Source organism: Vipera berus (assembly GCF_964194415.1).
Source record: "Vipera berus genome assembly, chromosome: 2".
Lineage (NCBI taxonomy): Eukaryota > Metazoa > Chordata > Lepidosauria > Squamata > Viperidae > Vipera > Vipera berus.
The window spans coordinates 79,561,541-79,582,016 of NC_138203.1; the positions used below are offsets into that span (position 1 = coordinate 79,561,541).

At 38.7% G+C, this 20,476-nt stretch overlaps 1 protein-coding gene across 1 annotated transcript in view; it reads right to left on the reverse strand.

The window, feature by feature from the left end:
• Positions 1-3,469: 3,469 nt before the first annotated feature.
• BNC2 (basonuclin zinc finger protein 2) overlaps positions 3,470-20,476 on the reverse strand; it is a gene marked incomplete at its 5' end in the record, with an annotated part of 307,089 nt that continues 290,082 nt past the window's right edge. Inside the window, one exon of the mRNA XM_081321218.1 lies at positions 3,470-5,805. Within this exon, the coding sequence (XP_081177344.1) occupies positions 5,145-5,805 (661 nt within the window). The 3' untranslated portion in view covers positions 3,470-5,144. The remainder of the gene's footprint in view (positions 5,806-20,476) is intronic.

Genomic DNA, 20,476 nt, shown 5'->3' on the forward strand with positions numbered 1-20,476 from the left:
AGACACTGAAGAGATTTATAGTCACTTGGTCAATGCATTCAAGAGAGGGAGTCACAATTTAGAGCCCAGGATGTAGCCTCCGCTCCTTCCAAATAAATATAATATGCATTTATAAAAAGTACTATATATAAAGAGAGACAAAACAATTCTTGCCAATATGCTTCATTCCAGACACTTATTTTCTCACCACAACAGCTTAATATGTCTATCAAAGACTGTGTTGGAGAAAGACAAAAGGTAGAACTCTGTCCGTAGTTATGTAGCTGTAAATGAACTTGATGGCTTATTAGCTTTAGTTTGATTGTTCACTATGAAAAGGAAGACATTTGGAACAATATTGCATGCTCATTTGCCATTGTCATTGTTATGTGGCACAATAGCAGAAGGGCTGCGATGAGCGGGCAAAAAGGAAGAAGAAATCTGATCAACTTAGGCAGAATATCTTAAAAATATGTATCAGTAATACTGCTATCCAAATGGTTCTTTTCCAGACTCATCTGTTATGTGCTTATTAGAAGTAAGCCCTCTTACATTCAGTGAAATTTATTCTCAAATTGCACAGGACGAAAGCCTCATTTTTGACCAGTTAAATTATATTTCTCCCGTTATATTTCCCTCTACTTAATATATTTTTAAATACGTGTGCACGATGTTTAGTACCACTTATGCAAGTAACATGGAATGTTGTCTCTAGGCAAACTCCCAACAATTTCTAGGTTTACTCAGCCTTTTTAGAGAGACAGGGCTTTTTAAAAAAAGAATAAATTGTAATTTTTGTGCATGCTCTAGATTTTTATATGAGTAAATATAAATATACATGGTTTCAGTAAATAGACTCCATGTGTAAAGTACCGCTCAGTAACCAATCTTGGCTTACTACAATGGAGTTTGATAAATATAATTTCTGAATAGATTTAACTTCTGTTAAAAATAAAGATAGAGGTTAAAAGTTCATGGTCAGTGAGATTATATCAATTATGTTGGAAGCTGAAAAGTTGTTATACCAATAACATGTACAAAGGTTTGGTCTCCTATCCCTCTGAGTCCAACTAAATGACCTCTTTGATTAGGACACAATCTAGTGCATCTTCCTTGGAGAGTAATTTCCTACCTCTTGGTAATTGATTTGGAATGCCTAATCACAGAACTGCAATGAAATGGAGCATTACATTTTCTTTTCCCAAGTTAAATTCTGGTTAAAAATGAACAAAACAAATATTCACTGCCTGGATTCATGCATTCTGCTGAACCATTAACTGGAAGGTAGACTTGGTAATCTCCATAGTTTGTTTTAGGCTGCAGTCAATAGATTAAGACTATGGTTTTTTGTTAGTTTAATGAGGGAGAGGGAGGGAGGGAGGGAGGGAGGGGAGAGAATGTTTCACAGAATTTCTGCATTCCCATGACTAGAAAGACCTTTGGGTACACACCTCCACAAGCTAGCGTCTAATTTGAAGATCATAAAGGTATGATGAATAATTTTAAACTTGAAATAAGCAGTCTAGAATTCCCATAATGCCTTCTCTCCCTTACTTCAAAATCTCGGGAGACAAGAATCCTAACGTCGAAACCATGTGCCTGTTCTTTTCCGATTCACAATTTTCTATCATCCTGTTTCGTTTTCTGTAAAAAAAAAACACAGAGGTCTGTTCAACCTATTTGCTGAATAAGGCCTCATTGATGATGTTTAAGTTTCCCGTCTGCTTTACTAAAGCCATCTGACCTTTAGGCAGAAACAAACGTAAAATGAGAATACAGAACAGTGATTTATTCGGGAAAGAATTATTTATGTAACTCAAGCATGTTTTTCATTAAAAATGATATTTATTTATACCATACATACTTCAAAAACAGTGTTTTTTTTCTTTTTGTTCCTTAGATATCATTTAGCCATTCGTTTAGATCTGTTTTGCCTTGTCAATATTTCTTCTTGCTTTGTTCTTACTATCTTGATAGTGTTTGAAAACACACCTGCAGGACAGGTAGGGCTACTGAATGTCATTAAGTTTGAGAAGAATACACCTTTGATTTGTCTGTTCCCTTTCACAAACATACGATACATTATGCAGCATAAAACAAAACAAAGCGTTTCACTGTTCAATTTTATTTTTTTAAAAGTAAGACTTTGGGGGGGGAGGAAGACAAAGCACAAATGAAAAAAAAATCAAGTCAGCAAAAATTGTGGAGGTTTTGATGTAAACATATTTTTGATATAAACATACTTTGACAAACTGGTCAGTATTTTTCCGGAGCCTCTATGAATTCTGGAGATCGTGTCAAGACCAATGCTCACTAATTGAAATTTTAAAAAATGTGATTTGAAATAAGGCATTTTAATTAAGGAAGCTTTCATCCCCCATGTATTTTTTTTAAAGAAAACACGTATGGAAAATACTGCAACTATTGTTTTTTGCTTTGTTGTTAGGGGAAAATACTTAGTATACAAAGGCACCAAGCTACTTATGATCAAGTTAGGATTTACATTAGCTGTGAACTAATTTCTTCCCATAGCTTTAATGGGGGTTTGGTCACCACAAACGACTGTATAGTTGGATTGGGGCCAATGAAGAGAAGGAATCATTTCCTCTAATAAAATTAACAGACCAAGTTCTTATACAATGAACAGTGGTTGGAAAGTACCTAACTGGTTCAACTTGAAGGCTGAAAACAAACAACCATTTCTGGTTTTGCAGTTACCGGAGAGACTTCTAAGAAAGAAAAACATTTTCTGTGCATTAGTAATATACTGCATGGGGGAAATACTCCTTAGGTATATCTTTCCAAGAAACGATCTGTTATAGGACACACACCATCATGATCTTTGCTGCCAAGCTTGAGCAAATATCATTCACTCAGGAGATTGGGGTTATAGAGGCAGCTAGTGTGGCTTTACCACACTCAAGACAACATGTGTAAACACCAGAAATGGGAACAACTGAAATGGGTGGGATACAGATCCTCCCTGGTTTATTCTTTGATGCTCATTCCTAAGTCTATTGTGATTCTCTCTGACAAATCATTTTTGGAAAGTACAAACGATCAAAACATTGACATTTGCTCTGGATCCCCCCCCCCCGACCCAAGCTATCAGCTTGTCTCTGCTAAAGTGTGGTCATTCCAACCAAAATGAACAACACATATTTTCCCAAGCTTTAAGTGCTTGCGCCATTAATGGCTTTTGATTGCTTCTATAAAAACATGCCTTAATCAGTCTATTGCATCTTCCAGCGCGGATCGGTCAACTTTGCAGAGGCCAGGGTTCTCTTTTGAAGACAACCACAGCTCAAGTCTTCAGTCAGGAACACAAGTCTTCATTTCAGGAATTCTGAAGCCGCTCTTAAGTCACGGAGGCGCAAAGGGAATGATACAGAGATGCTTGCCTTTCCAGAAGCTCACCTACCCCTCCCGAGCCTTGCTCTATTGATCTCTTCAGGGACAGAAGGAAAAAAAAAAGATTTATAATGCCATTGTCTTCAGAGCTTCCACACATCCTGAAAAGTGTGCCGGACTGGTGTGGCTAAACACTCAACAGCATTACATCATACAACTGCATTTCCTGAATGTTGGCAGGCCAATTAGTTTTGGGTGGGGGAGAGATCAAGAGTGGCTTTGCGAGAACCACAATGCAACTTTTTGCAGGCCTTCAAGAGAGGAGGCCCTCCCCCCCTCCGAGTGTAATGGGGCTTACTTCCAGGTACACAGTTGCTGGCTTGCAATTCTTTCCTAAACGTTCATCCTCCCTTAGTTGAAGAAATGCCTCCGTTGTCTCTTAATAAGTAAGCTCTGCTTTCTTTTTTCTCCTCTTTTTCATTTTTTTTTAAATAAAACTGTGGCCTTGCTTTGCGAATGTGCATAATTTTTAGGACCTGAGAAATACATTTAGGTATAGTATTCCATTGCTCCCCAGTTCCTAGGATTGGTTTTTCCTCACTTGCCACACAAACTTAGCCTGTGGTTAATACCAGCCGATTGATATTTTGGTTACTGAAAACTTGTGCAAAGTTGGCAGTTTTGTGTGTTAAGGGGTAAACACCATTTTGTTCAGCATTTGCCTGCCATACTGACCAGACACCACGTGGAACAAAGGGTAGGGTTTTTTTTTTTCATTCTTAATAAGACACTGATAGTATGGCAATACTTTTAAGGGAAAAAAGGGTATGGATATTATTACACATCCCCACATTGTGTAAGAAAAAAGTGCATGACTGGATTTATGTAATCGTTAATGAGACCAAAATAAAAACAAAACAAGGTAAACCTGTATCCAATCAGGTGCTCTAAAGCATGCCAGCACCTCCCCTTATGCGTTTCTAAGCAGGTAGTTAAAAATGGAACTTGTGTTTTCTTGTTCTTTAAAAAAAATGTGCACTGAAGCTAATATAAATGAATTGAGCTAGCCAGCAAACTATTCCCACCCGCCGCGCGCCCCTCCCCCCACATATGTCACAGCTGGATGTAAATGTAAATGTAAAAAAAAAAAAAACAAAGCAAAACCCAAACAAACAAACAAACAAACAAAAGGTTAAACCACCATCAATACAATTGTTTTACATCATGGGCCTTTCAAGGCTCAATATATACAAGTGTTAACAGCCATGCGTAGTTGAGGAACCTCTCAAAGGTTTAAAATACACAGAAAAACAATTGAAGTTGTCCTTTTTTCTCTCTCTCTCTCACTTTAATATCTTTGCAGTGCTTTGTTTTTAGGGGTTTTCGTTTTCTTTTTCTTTTTTTTCCCTTTATTCTTCTAAGATTGCAGGCAACAGTCGTTGATGGAAGAAACAAGTCTCTTTGGAGATGACCACAAATTTTATAACAAAAGTGAGTTTTAAAAGGTACGTTTGTTTGCTATTATTTTTTTTTTTTAGCAGTGGAAATGTTATCCCAGGTTAAAGATACTATCCCAACCCACATAATTTTTTTTTAAAAAAAAATGTAACAAAACAAAGGAACAAAAATTGGGAAAAAGAGGGGGAAAGGAAAGCACCTGGTCTTTTTCTGTTTTGTTTAAAAAAAGAAAAACAGATATATATTTATATATTTATATTTATATATATATATTTATAGAAGAGTCTGTAAATGGCAATTTGAAGAAGTATAAGCTCTTACTTTTTGAGCTGGCACTGACCGTGTCCATCTCGGAACTAATCTAGTGAGGTGAAGGGAATGTTTTTATGTAGATTCGGGTTTTGACTGTGCCGATTTCGGCTGCGGACCGAGGAAAACATCATGTTGCATCCAGGGATTTTACACCTGTGCATTTCACGTAAGTGTACTGTCTTGTAATGCACCCTGAGAGTCCCTTTGTTGCTGTACATTTTGTGACAAATGTTGCACATGATCCCCCCGTTATTCATGGAAACGCTGCCAAACATGAGAGATCCCGGGACTTCAGCGCTCAAGCTGACCCCTAAGGCTGCAGCCTCAGTTTTGTGTGATGATTCCTCGCTGTCACTGACCCCATCCACATCATCCAAAAGGATGCCCTCGTCGCTTCCTGCATCCGATTCTCTGGAAGAGTGGATGCTGCTGCTTGACTGGATGCTGGAGGTGGTGCTCAGATCTAAGACCATGTATTCTTCTGACATGCCCCGTCCGTATCCATTCAAATGAGAGTCCTCTGTTCCTGCTGGGGAGGAGGTGTCTTCCCGTAGATCAAAACCCAAATGGGGTGGAGCACCATAGATCTTCATCAGGAATTCATCACGGAGGTCCTTGCTAAGGGAGGGCTGAGAAGAATCCAGTCCCATGTCATCCAGTTCTTTGGTCAACAGTTTACGGTGCAAATTTATATTAGCACTGTGTCTGGGAAAGAGAGAGGAAAGACATAGAGAAGGAAAGAAATAGGCAACATTGATTACAATGCCAACTTTAGCAATGGAATAAAAAAACCGTAACAATGTTCATGCAATAATGCAACTGTTGCTCTTTTCTTAGAAACGCAAGCGTGACGGTTCGGACACCGTTCCTATAAGCGCAAGGCAAGCAAGATGCTGCAAATCCAGATTAATTCAATTTCTTTTCCTTTTTTTTTGGTAGGGTTATCGTACTATGCATCAGGCTAATTGGCAGTATGATTGATTACCACTTTTCTTTTCAAAAACTTGGTATCATATGAACTAATGGGGAGGATATTCAATGGAATTTCTTTATCAAATCACAGCAGTGTGCTCCACTGGTTCCTATTGATACATGTAACCATAGGAACCAACTGGGAACAAAGGGGAATTAGAAAAGAATCTTAAACTGATTTATCCTCTTACCAAAAAGAGGTGTGTGTGTGTGTGTGTGTGTGTGGGAAAAACTTCGTATTCATGAGCAGGTCTAGTTAAAACTGAATGAAACAATTAAAAAAAATTGGTAGGGAAAGAAAAGAGGCCATTTTACAAGGTAGCAATTCCTTTGTGGATTTCTTAGTTACTAAGAACTTATTCATGCTGAGTCATAAGGGGAGATTCGTTTCTATGTGTAGCTCTTTACAAATGATCAAAGTCCTAGGGCAGAAATGTGGAACTATTATAATTTTGATATATTTTTGTTTTCCTTCTCGCTCACTAATTTTTGGTTCTTAGTATATTTTGTTAAAAAGACATGTTAAAATGTGCCAAAATATCCTATTGAAACCTGAACCTTTGATGTGTGCAAGTTCTCTTCTTAACTTTATGCATTTCATAGATTATCTGCCATTGTCTACAGTCCAAATTCTAGCAGTCAGCCTGCCCATGACATTGCATGCCAAGTCACACCATACAATTTGTACAATGCTGGTAAACCCATGCCTTCTTTTTTTCCCCCTAAACCCAACTCTAATTAAGCACAAACCATTTCGAAAGGGAGCAAGGCACTTAATATCTTACAAACCAGGGCTTCCAGAATATGAGTTCACCTATTCTGAACCAACATGCACAGTCCCATAAGCAGTAATTGTGTATTACAAAATAAATTCCTAAACTTTGATGGGACAGCAGGATAAATCTCAAGCTTTGCCCTGCCATACAGAACTATAGCAGAGGGCACATATATATAAATCAGCTGCACATTTACAAAGATCAGGTGCACAACTGAGTCACAGAAAAGATTTTAATGCACTTTTTTTATAAAAAAAAATGCAGTTTCCAATCCAGCTACAGCTACTATGCACAAGAATGCTTTCCAGTCTGACAGCGGTTGGCAATATGCATTTCCAATCACATTACAAGGTAGATGGAAATACATGCCTTTATCCTTCCCTTCTATAGTAGTTCAAAATCAGATCACGCTGAATTTGATGTTTGCCTGATGTTCAGATGTGCATTGGAAAATTGAGGCAGGTTTGGATCTAAATTGGGCTGGGTGGCTACTGCTTCTGCACATGGTGTGTTCCTTGCAGAATTGGGGTGACTAAGTATCATCAACCAAAGATCAGGGAATTAGATTACTCATGAATGAAGGCAAATATACGTGTCCCGGGATAATGTTGTAGGATCCAATCTGGGTCAGTCACCAGGACCAGAGATTTTAGTCTTCCGAATTTTTGGACTCGTGCTTTCGGAGTCTAGTCCAAAAGCTCGGAAAAATAAACCTCTAGTTCCAGGGACTGACCCAGATTGGATTCCTTTATATAATTTGCACATTGGCTTTCCAATAATATATCCACTAGTTGTGTGTATCTCTCAACTAGTCATCTCAAAATGTACCCACTTATGTCAGAAAATGAAATATGAAGTTATTTTTTCATAGACAAATAAATAGGCGGTGCATTATATTTTTTTTAAAAAAAATTTTATTTTCACATTTTTGAACCGCCCATCTTACTCTGTATATTGTCAGGATTGATTTAATTTGTTAAATATAGCAGAGTAGGCTAACAATATACTCTTCTTAGGAAGAAGACAGTTAAAAATGGATTGAAAATGAAGGATGGGTAATTTTGGATCCCAAGTAGAGAAAAAGCTACTGAGAGATACATCCAAGGGTGGTAGAGTGGACAGAAGGCCACTTTATCCACAAGAGTGAAAGTATCATTTCACATCAAGTATTGTAGCACTTATCTAATTAAAGAAGGGAGTTACACTATCCCCAACACTGCACTTATGGAGGCTGAGCTTACCTTGTGATAAGTTCAGCTTTCTAATCTTTTGCTAAATCGAGATCACAAAAGGAGGAGGAAGGCAGAGGCAGAGAGAGAAAAAGGGAAGGAGGGGGAGAAAAAAAAAGGAGATAGAATGAAAGAGACAGAGAGAAAAAGAAAGAGAACAAATTCACAATCCAATCCAGTCACATCTGGCTTAAAAAAAACAAAGCAAAACGAAAAGAGAATCTTTAAACAATAAAATACAGGCTAAAAATGCTTTGGCCATGAGATCATTTTCTGTCACCCATCATCTTACTTACACCGTTGTCCTGATGGCTGCTGGATCAACCACACAATCTACAGCCATAAATCAAATCAGAGAAAAAGCAAATATAGTGGGATGGAGGGTTTGTTGTCACTGTGTGTTGGGGGGAGAGAGCACGGGGGGGGGGGAGGCTCAGCTAATCTCAATGTACACATGTTGTACTTTGACAATAAAGGTTTATTATTATTATTATTCATGCAGGGTTCACATACATAAATGATCAAGAGAGGGACAACCTCACAGCCTTTTCAGCAAAGGGAATTTCTTGCTCATTTGTCACATGATAAAGACCTCAAAGGAAACATCTCTAAGTAAACACAGGAAGCATTTTGCTCTGAGCATCTGAATATGGGCTGCATTGCCAATTATAGCATGTGTTCAACAGCACAACACAGGGTTACATCTATGAAATGTGTTTGCCCCTCTGATAGCATCGTGCAAAAGAGGTGGAGGGGTTCCTCCATGTACAAGCCACATGACATAGTTTCTTGCCATGGCCACATGCTTTTTCAGAATAAGATCAATTTGTTCCACATTGACAACTATTATATACAAACAGCTTGTCAGTTGTTATGCTTGTAACCTATATTGCCTCTAGAGAAACTCAGGACAATATTTTAGCTTCACAAGTACATTGAATAAGTCACAAGCAAACAAACAAAACAACACACACGCACACACACACGCAACTGAAAAAGTCATATAAAAGTTATATACAGGTCCTCTGAATTGTACTTTTAGCAATCCCCTTTAGGCCAGGTTTACACTGAAATTGGGGGCTTTGCCAAAGGTCTCTAGAGCTAAGGGATGAACTGAAGTTAGATTTCCCACAACCACATTTGTAATTCACTGCAGTACATGAGCTCTGCTGTGGATTACATGAAATGATAAACATTAATGCAAACTCTGTAAATGCAGCAAGTTTGTTTATTATTTAGTTTCCTTCATTGGCTGCAGGCAAAGACAAACACTTGGATCTATATGGGAATAACAGCAAGAATTACTGAATACTAGGCACAAATGTGTATGGATGTTGCATCACTGGGGACACAAACACATACGTAGAATCACAAAAATCTCCCTCCAAGTAGAAGTGGGTGCTTATTTTCCTTGATGATGGTGAGTTCAAAGTTGCAGCTGGCTTCGGCTATCAATAGAAAGTGATGCCATGCTCATTCACTTATCATTTACAGCGCTGGCTATCAGTAATCTGATTAAACTATGAACCAGTCCTTAATATCTGTCAGGCAAACAATGTGCAGAAATGTGTGGGCACTCTTTCTGGCAAGGTCCTTTTTCCGCTGTCAGGAGTAGCATTGGCTTCTCCTAATATAATTATACTGACTTTTATTCAATTAAATGTCATGCCTAGCTTTAAAAAAAACTTGCTCTATCAACTGATTCAGGTGTAATGCAATAATCAGATGAACTCATTGCAGAAGCATCAGCTCTGCTGTTCGTAACTTTGGGATATGAGTTCATTCATAGCAGTCCATTTCCATTATGCAACCACAGTTCACAAGGATTGACTCTGTTTGATTAATTTCTTCATGTATATTTCTCATATTGAAGAATCGTCCTTAGATTTATAGGTAAATCTGAACTGATACATTGGGAGGGAAATGCCTTGGATTTATTTGGATAGTGGGTTTTTTTGTTTTTGTTTTTTAAAACGTTCAGTTTAACTTCAAACTGTGGAGTTCAAACTGGCTGTGAAACTGGCAGGACACTGAACAGTCAGCCGTATCCAGATTCAAAGTAGGCTTACTAAATGCATAGGCCATAATCTTATAAGGACCATCTTGAGTGCCTCTGATTTTAAGCATGACTATATTTGGCTTCCTACACAAGGCAATTTAAAACATACGATATTAGCTGTATATCAGATAGATATTCTATGTGTTGAAATGGAATCCACATGTGGGCAACTCATTTACTTCTAAGCAACAATCAGGGTTAAATTTAATTTAATTTAATTGGGTTTTAGTTTAACTTCAGGGATTGTAATTTAATTAATAGTTTTAATTGATTTTAATTTTGTATACTATGTATTTTAATTTCCCTGTAAACCGCACTGAGTCCTACAGGAATAGGGCGGTATATAAATTTAAATAATAAATAAATAAATAAATAAATAAAGTCCTGAAGCTCTTGAGCCCAGAATGTTCTTGTAAGCTCCCCTTGTTTTGTCTTGCTTTTTCCACTGCCCCAAAGGTGCTTTTTCCAAAAGGCAACTGGATGTTGGCCAATCTTGTTTTTTTTTTGCCTTTGAAAATGTTTTGCTTCTCAGACAGGAAGCTTCTTCAGTTCTAACTGAAATTCTAACTGAGTTAAAACTGAAGAAGCTTCTTGGATGAAAAGCAAAACATTTTCAAGGAAAAAAAGCCAAGAAAGTCCAGTCATCCTCTGGAAAAAACAGTCATCCTTTGGGACAACCATGGCCTGGATGACTGAGAATCTCCACAGACTTTCTCTACTGTGTTGGAACTGGAGTATGTTAGGAACTTCTCCCAAATCTAAAAACAGGGACTGCATTTTAATGTCACTGAATGAACCCCGATACTTGGCATATGAAAGTTCTATGTAGAAGCCCAGCACAATTAATCAATCAATTAACCACTGTTCCCCAATTACTGACTTACTTAACAGAGAAATGTTTTATCTACTATTTAGTCCTAAAAGTAGTCACTGCTTGTTTCTAAGCTTTTCTAAGGCACGTGGTTGTTCTTGGAATTTTTAGATTACTTAATTCCTCACTTGAAGTATTTCACTAAAGAGAAGCTTGCAAAGATGTATTTAGGCAAAAACTAACAAGTGGAAAAAAAAGTCATTAGTCTTACAAAAAAACCTGTGGCTTCCTTTAGACTCAGAATCCCTAAATTTGTTTTAAATTTCACTGCAGTTTAATACCTGGTGGCAATTCTAAATCTTTCTCCCCTGGCACAGTTTTTGACCATGAATTTGCCCCAGTTTTTAGGATCCATGACCAGCCCTTGTTTTCCACGAAGGAGGGCCAGCCTGGCAATGCAGCCATTAAAGAGAGGAATGGCTACAGCATCCAAAAATTTTCAAAAATTGTTACCCATTCTTGAATTGTTTCCCTTTCTTGAATTTAGAAAGGAAAAACTATTGAATACATGAAAGGGGAGTGTTGGTTTCTTGAAAACTTGTTTCTATCCAAGTCACATTCATTATTTTTTAAAGTGCATAGACAAAGTGTGGCCCACAGCTAAGAAAAACAATTGTGCAGTATAACAAGACATTTACTTAAGTGTGCCGCCTACATTAATATTACTAACACCAAAGTACAGGCTCACCCCCTATCATCTCTTAAGTCCTGCTACTATAGTACATGGAGAAAAACACGAAATGTTTATTAAAGATGACCTAAATTAGGCAGGAATACTAGATATGGGCTGAGTTGGATACTCTGAACCACTTTATTTTCTTCTAAGAAAGTGGTTGACTAGATTTCTGTAGCTCAGGTATGGCTGCCCTGCCTAAATGCATAAAATATGTTGGATTGTCATCTAATGGAACTTAAGGAAATATAGACCTTCAACTATTGTAGAATTATACATTCCAGAACTCTTCACCCTTAACTACAGTATGCTGGCTAGGGTGCTAGTAGATATGACTCAGAATCATGAAGGTCTCTCCTCCATGATATAGTGTTTTCTAACAAAAATATTTTGTATACCTGGAACTAAGATGTTGTTTGCTATATTCTATAGTCTTATTTTCTATATCAGTCTGTAATATTAAAGCCATAGTTGATTGATGATTTAGAGTTAAAAGCAGCCAGCTTACATTTTTGAAATTACTCTAGTCCAGGGGTGTCAAACTCAATTTCATTGAGGGCCGCATCAGTATTGCGGTTGCCCTCAGGGGGCCGGGTGGGTATGGCCTGGGTGGGCGTGGCCTACAGGGTGGGAATGGCTAGAGTGCGTATGGCCTACTGGGTGGGCGTGGCCAGCTCTACATCGTTCGCATCATGGGTGCCTATGGGGGCCTGGGCAGGAGTGGGACAGATCTGAGGATCTCTGGCAGAAGGAGGGTCTCTGGGCCAGGGCCAAGGCAGTGGGGGCCGTTCCCTCACTGTTTCCAGGATGGCTTTGCAGGCTGCATGAAACCACTTCGCGGGCCGCATCCGGCTCCCGGGCCTTGTGTTTGACATGTCTGCTCTAGTCTAAAGAGACTGGGAAAGATGAAAATTTCAACAACCCTTCACACGTATGTTCAAATTCCCACATTGCTTTTTCATAGCATGGGTAAAATCTGGGCAGGATCTCACCAGAATGGGCTTACTGCTGGCCCTCCGGCCCTCTGACCTGGATCCATCTTTTCTTTGATGTTGCTGCTGGTTCATATGCATAAATCAGTGACAAGACAGAGCAAGGAGAATGATTTCTCCTTCTAAGTTGTGGTTCTCCTTCTAGGTTCATTTGCCTAAAGCAGGGGTAGGCAACCTCAGCTCTTTTATGACTCATGGACTTCAACTCCCAGAATTCCTGAGTCAGCATAGCTGACTCAGGAATTCTGGGAGTTGAAGTCCATGAGTCATAAAAGAGCCGAGGTTGCCTACCCCTGGCCTAAAGGACGCAGATGAATGGAATGTAGAAACAATGACAGAAAGCATGAAAGGGGTCATACAGTACATCTTACTCTGGAGCATTTTAAATTTGGTACTGATTCCACAGAAAGCTTGATAAATTTAAAGGAGGTTCATTTGCCTAAAGCAGGGGTAGGCAACCTCAGCTCTTTTATGACTCATGGACTTCAACTCCCAGAATTCCTGAGTCAGCATAGCTGACTCAGGAATTCTGGGAGTTGAAGTCCATGAGTCATAAAAGAGCCGAGGTTGCCTACCCCTGGCCTAAAGGACGCAGATGAATGGAATGTAGAAACAATGACAGAAAGCATGAAAGGGGTCATACAGTACATCTTACTCTGGAGCATTTTAAATTTGGTACTGATTCCACAGAAAGCTTGATAAATTTAAAGGAGAGTTCTTTGAAATTGTAAATTCACAGGCCCTTATAACTAAATTTCTTGGAGATCTTCCTACAATACATCACTTCATTAAAGTGCAAGGCAAAGGTATTAGTGTGGTGGCAAATATTACGGTAGTGTTGATAAAACACTTTAGAACAAAAGACTTCATTTTTAGAAATTATATCGGAATATATTAAAATTACATACTGTAGTTACGTTAAAAAAATTTCTTTGGATAAGGCACTATCAACAGTTTATCATTTTAAAATACAGTAGGAGGTTGTGGCTCAGTGGGTTAGGATGCTGAGCTTGTTGATCAGATGGTCGGCAGTTTGGTGGGTCGAATCCCGAGTGCCGCGTAACAGAGTGAGCACCTGTTACTCATCCCAGCTTCTGCCAACCTAGCAGTTCGAAAGCATGTAAAAATGCAAGTAGAAAAATAGGGACCACTACGGTGGGAAGGTAACAGCGTTCCGTGTGCCTTTGGCGTCTAGTCATGCCGGCCACATGACCACGGAGATGTCCTCGAACAAGCGCTGGCTCTTCGGCTTTGAAACGGAGATGAGCACCGGCCCCTAGAGTTGGAAACGACTAGCACACATGTGTGGGGGAAACTTTACCTTTTAGGAGGTTGTACTAGAACCAGGAAAGCTGAGGGTCAAATTTAACCATGTTATGGGCGTTATGTTTACCTTAACAACCATAACACTGGTGATTGTGGGTTTTATGTACTCCCTTAGGCCTGTTGCTTTAAGGGGAAGAGAGCATTGTAAGCTACCTTGAGTGCCTGAAAGAGAGTAGAATCTAAATCCAAGACACAAATCAATCACACAAATACTTAAAAATATTAACCTAAAGTTATTATGAAGTTTAGGTACTTTCTTGCCTTTTAAAGAAGGTTTATTTTTGGCCTTTGCATTTTTCATATACTTCCTCTATAATGGTTATTGATTCTGATGCGTAATTACAAATCTATTGAATGAATTTGACTAAAAATGATTTAGCTTATATTTCTATTTTGTGTGGATTGATTCCCCCCCCTCAAATTTAGCCATATCTTTTGAGTGCAATAAAGAAGCAGTTTTTTAAAAAATAATATAAATTGCACCTCTATGGTTATGGGCTAAATTCAGGGTTTTCTTAAACTTTCGGGCTTCAATCCCTGGAGGTGGGAAGGCACATCAGACTCTTTACTTCATATATCACACACTTCGCATGTCTTGTGTTGTAGCCCCACTGAATTTATAGCGAATGGCTATTAATGTGCCAGGGAATGTGCACATCCAACAAAGCTGTGCCACTATATAACAAGAAAGGCATAACATATAAATGTATTAGTTTTATGCACTTCTCAGTTTGATTAAGGGCAGTTTAGAGAAATAATAGATACAAAATTGAATCAATAAATATTTTAAAGTTTTTTTGTTGTTGTGGAAAAATAAGGAAAAGCAACTTTTTTGTAACTGGGGGAACTGTACTTTCAGTTTTCTTTATTTCGTCTTTAGAGCCCACAGCTGTCACAATTTTTGTATTTTAGTTTTAAAACATACCATTCTTCAAAAGAAGACATCCCCACTTGTCTTTTTTTTTGGTTCCAGTTTTTTCCCTGGGATCAAGCCTTTCAACACTCCCTCAGTTCAATTTTGGAGTTGTTGTTTTTTTCAACAACAAACCAAAACAGCTGTGATACGCTTATAGCAGAGTTAAACACACTGCTTTTTAAAAATTTTATTTATTATATTTATTGTTTTACAGCAGGGGGTGTCAAACTCAATTTCATTGAGGGCTGCATCAGCATTGCGGTTGCCCTCAAGGGGTTGGGTGGGTGTGGCCTGGTTGGGCGTGGCCTACTGGTTGGGCGTGGCTAGAGTGCGTATGGCCTACTGGGTGGGCATGGCCAGCTCTACATCGTTCGCATCAAGGGTGCCTATGGGGGCCTGGGCAGGAGTGGGACATATCTGAGGGTCTCTGGGCCAGGGCCAAGGCAGTGGGGGCCGTTCTCTCACTGTTTCCAGGATGGCTTCGCGGACCACATGAAACCACTTCGCGGGCCGAATCCGGCCCCCGGGCCTTGTGTTTGCCATGTCTGTTTTACAGGAAGCTAAGCGGCCTTATTGGCGGGGGGGATGAGATTTCACTGTTCCTATTAGATGATTTGCTGTTAAATTTTGGCAGAACTATCTTGGAGCTCCAGGGGCTACACAGAGCATGCAGATCACAGGTGTCCTACCCTAGCTCTATAAAATCAAGAAACCCTGCAGAGTATCTTTGTCAAAAAAGACTTAAGCCAGCACATCACAGATCCTTAGTAAATAACTCTCAGTCTGACAAAACATAACATATGTAACAAAGCTAACAGCTCCAAATGCTCCTCAAAGAAGGCAATAATAATTAAAGCAGTTAATACAATAGATAGTATTTGTCAAGGTACTGTATGGAGCATAACCTACTCATTTGTCTATCTTTCTAAAAGCATATTGCAGCAAATGCCCCAAATATCCAATTCTTACATAAGGATTCTGACATTCTCAGATTAATTCCTCATTCCCCAATGTATACTTTGAGACCTTAATTCAAAATCCTGAATCTGTCAGTTTTGGCTTTGCTTCGCTTCTAATTTCCCCAATCTTAAGCCCACCCATTTTTTTTTAAGGCAGTATTCATTTTTCTATGCATTGTGCCGAATGTGCACATTTTGCCCAATCATTTCCTCAAATGCAAGTGATCTAAATCTTTCTATTTAGTTATTACTTTGCAGATATATAACCTAATTTCTGAAAACACCACAGTCCTGGTACATGACAAAAGTGCTGCAAAGTTAATAAAAATACAACTCTATGCAACTCCATCTTCAAATCAGAAGCAGAAGTGTAAGCCGTTTCAACCATTCACTTTTTGCCTTTTTCTTAGCTGGCCCAGTGCCTTTAAATCTAGGAACAACTGTTGCTCTGGAGAAGGAAGGTAGACCTCAGTGGAAGGGCTTGAATTTTTGGCCTACCAGGGGAGATCTTGGAGGGCAGGGCAGAGGCAAGGATGCATTCCTAGACGGTTTTGCAAGTATTAATGGAAATCAATCTGGGGGATACTTTTCTTAAGCGTGATGTTCTCTGAAGGGGGCATCTGTAGCCAAACACAGATCATATTCATTTCACTCTGGAAAATTGCACAGCTAGATCCACTGACATGAAGAGAGAATTCTCAAATCAGTCACTCATCTTGTTACTGGAAGCTTTCTCGATGCAGGCAAGATATACAAAGGTTTCAAGAAAAGAAAGAAGAAAAAACACAGCAGGGAAAATCATACTGTACCAAACACAACACAAGACAAAAAAGTAAATCAGCTGGGCATCTGGCACTTTTCTGATTCTTATGGGGAGGAATTTAAATGTTCTGCTTCTTCACCCAATGCTGGAGATTTGCGTCCTCCAAAGTGAAAGATTGCCTAAAATGAAATTTGCTTGCCTTTAGGTATACAACACATATCATCAAATACTTCTGTCCCTGCCTTTTTGGCCAAAGAATGCGGGTGGCTAAAAGACATTTACGCTAAATCCATATAAATTGGAGTGGTTTGGTCTTTGCTTTGTTTATCCTTGCATGTTTGTTGTTGTTGCTGTTAGCTGCGAAGTCGTGTCCGACACATCCAAGGCCTTCCTGTCCTCTACCACTTGCATGTTTACTTCAGCCTAATATTCAAAAGCCGCTTAGCTAGAGGGAATATTCATGATGCAATTCAATATTCAATTCTTTAAAGATAGGTAATTGATGAATTCCTGCTGAAGATCAACAACATAAATTACAAGTTCTAACTATGTTTTAAAGTAACTCTGTGAAATGTTAATAAAACAAGTTTTTTACTTGAAAAAGTGGCAAACCTTCATGCTTTATGTTTAACCAATTGCTTTTTATTTTTTGGCCCCAGTAGTATATTATAAGTATCTGATAAGACCAAGTAGCCTGTGGGCTTTGTGTCTCTGTGTGTGTCTGTGTGTGTGTGTGTGTGTTACACAGGAAAAAATTGAAGTATTATACCATGTTGCTCAGCACACAGGCTACCTGGTCTTATAATATACAAATAGAGATTCCTGTTTTCCGTGCATTATTCAAAATCATAATGAGCAGATAAGAACAGTTGGGCTAATTATGAATAGAGACTGAAACTCAGAAATAACAGAACTATCTCTTGGTTTTCATGAATTCTCTGTTTAGTCCTGTCTTTTCAACCCTGGGGTGAGGGGGGGGGGGAGAATGCTATCCAAATGATTCTCACAAAAAAAAAAAAAACAAACATCCCCTTCTTTCCTGCAGGGTTGAACCTCAGATGTTTCCATAACTGATGATGCCTAATAGGAAGGATTTTCATTACTCCTGTTTCAAGCAGCATTTGCTGGCAGAATATTGTGCCCCTTAATGAAGTTACAGTTCAACCCCAGCACCACGAGCAACATTGGTCACTAAAGCTTTTACAAATGGCATAGAATCTGAGAAAATATTAACCTTTTATAGGAAGAAAATCCAAAAGGTAAAAAACAGTTCAGCACCTATTAAAAAAAAAAAGAAGAAGTAAAGAAGCGCTTATTAAATGCAGGAAATGAAGAACAAGCAAAATTCTTGCAAATTCAAGACGTGGAACTTAAGTCATTACCATCCCTTTCAATATGAAACCAATCATTCATTCACACCGGTCACCGAAGGCAGCTCCCTCTCCACTCAAATTATTCACTTGGAGATAAGCTCTCACCAAACTCTTTAGGGGTTTAGCTAATTTACTGCACAGATATGGCACGTCTGTTGTAATAACAGGTAGGATGTGTTGGGGTGGGCCATTTATCAGAATTAGGCATCTTTCTCGCTCGGCAGTGAAGGATGCCGCTGCCTTCGCTGCTTCTCACTCTCAGGATTCCCCCATCCCCTTATGGCCCATAATGTGGCAGGCAAACAAAATTGACAGTCTCTTCTTGTCAACAAGGAGCAATTCTCCAGAGGAGCCACTTAGCTGTTGCAGAGGAAGCGATGTATTAGCGTGCCTGTCCCAGGAATGTTAATCATCTTCTGAGCTGCCTCTGACTTTGACACCAGCAAAATCACCAAATTTGTTTACTAAATGAATTGTAATATGCTAATAAGAGAGCGTGACATATATGGTCAAGCCAAATAGATGGTCTGTTTACTCCACTTTGCAACTTTATAAATGTTGTAAGTCGGGAAACGTTGGGGAGAATTATTGGGTGACTGCAAGAGGCGACTGAGCTGTTTGCCTACAAAATGCCAGGCCGGAGCAAAAGAGAAGCCATTTTTATCCCTCAGAACGTTCCCAAGTACTAATACCAGTATGACATCTGTGCCGACTGCGCATACCCCTCTGGGCAAGTGGGTTATTTTTTCCTGAGTTTACCAGGGTATTTCCTTTTGGCTGGGCCTTTTTTGTCTGCACAGCTTCTTGCAAAATTAAGACGCGAGAGTTCTCCACTCTAGCAAGGCTTGGTAATTCAGTACATACCTGTTGAGGTGTTAAATGAAATGACTCTGATGGTGTGAACAGAATTACATTTTTCAACAGCTGCATGTGCTCAAAAGCATTGAGGTCAAGACACAACCTTAATATATTGCTATTATTATTAGTTAAGATCAAAAGACATTAGAAACAGAAAGTATTACCGCTGGACCGGTTGCCAGAGTTACTCCCAAATGTGGAACTGTCGCACTTCAAGCTCACACTTTACAAGCTGGCTTGATGCAAACCATCTCATTACACAGAAAGAAAGTGGTGTGTGTGTGTGGGGGAGGGGGGCATGGACTGAAAGTTTCTAACATCCCAAATTAGTCAGTATCACGAAAAGTGACCAAGCTTTGCTAAAAAGCTTTTTGTCTGAGGAAGCTAAGGAATTGTGTGGAATTCTGTGTTTGGATCATAAACAATTCTCTGTTTAGACCATAGCTTTATACACAGTTGACAGCATACTGACTTAATTATAATTAGCAGTCCTGGTTAATTGTTGGCAATTATCAATTCTTCCCCCGACTCCAGAATGTTTGCAAGCTATCTGCACACAAGTGATTCATACATACCTGAGGAGAGTGGCTTCAATGGCTTTTATGGATCTTCTGCATGCCATCCATGAAAGGCCAAATTCTTTTTTAATGAATACCATTTCCTGAGATTTATTGCATGGAATATCATTTGAACTCAGTGATTTTTAGAGTAAAATACTTGATCCAAAATTTACGCCAATTTATTCTCCTAAGAATATTCTCACAATATTTAGGAATTTCTGAACTCAAGCTCCATTAGATGGAAGAATAGTAGGTTACAAATTTTAGAAAGAAATAGGAAATAAATTTCATGACATCTCCATCCATAGTATTTGACTTCCCATTTGCACTAAAGCCATATGATACTATAGCCATCATTGTGCTACTTACACACATTTGTATTATAGCTACTTCTTCTCTTATGCAAAAAAACCTGTTATTTTCTGGTTTGAAATACTAGTTTGTGCTACTAAAAAGGCAGCTATGCTGCCTGCATACATCATTATACTACAGTTACCAACCTGGTTTAAGGAATTGCACAGCATGTTGATAAAGAAATGACATATATTTCATGTTAACCAGCTGGAGTAATTTCACAAATTGTGCAGAAGTGTTTATGTATAGCTTTTCCAAAGAGATTATAACAATGTCTTCCATTTCTGGAATGCACTGTGAGTTGAAAAGTTTATTCACACGTGTATGCACCTTGATTTGATTCAGCTGCTTAGTGTCTCACAGCCAGAAACTGAACTGCGTTTATTCTGAAGGCTCAGTAAGTTCATGAATCAGTTAAGGAGTGATGAACTTTGAAAAAGTTTTGATCTTTCTTGAATTAAGATTAAGATATTGGGAATAATTTAGCAATGTAGTTAGCTCCTAATTAGAAAGGAATTTGAGTGAATTATGTAGATTAGATTTCAAATTACAGGAATGACATTAAAGTCAAAAGTTCTTGAAGTGATATTTTAACAATGAACTGTGGTGTGGCCATGAAGAGACAAAATCTGGCAACTAATTTCAAAAGTTTAAATATACTTTATTTAGGTGCTAAACTATTTTTGCAAGTATTT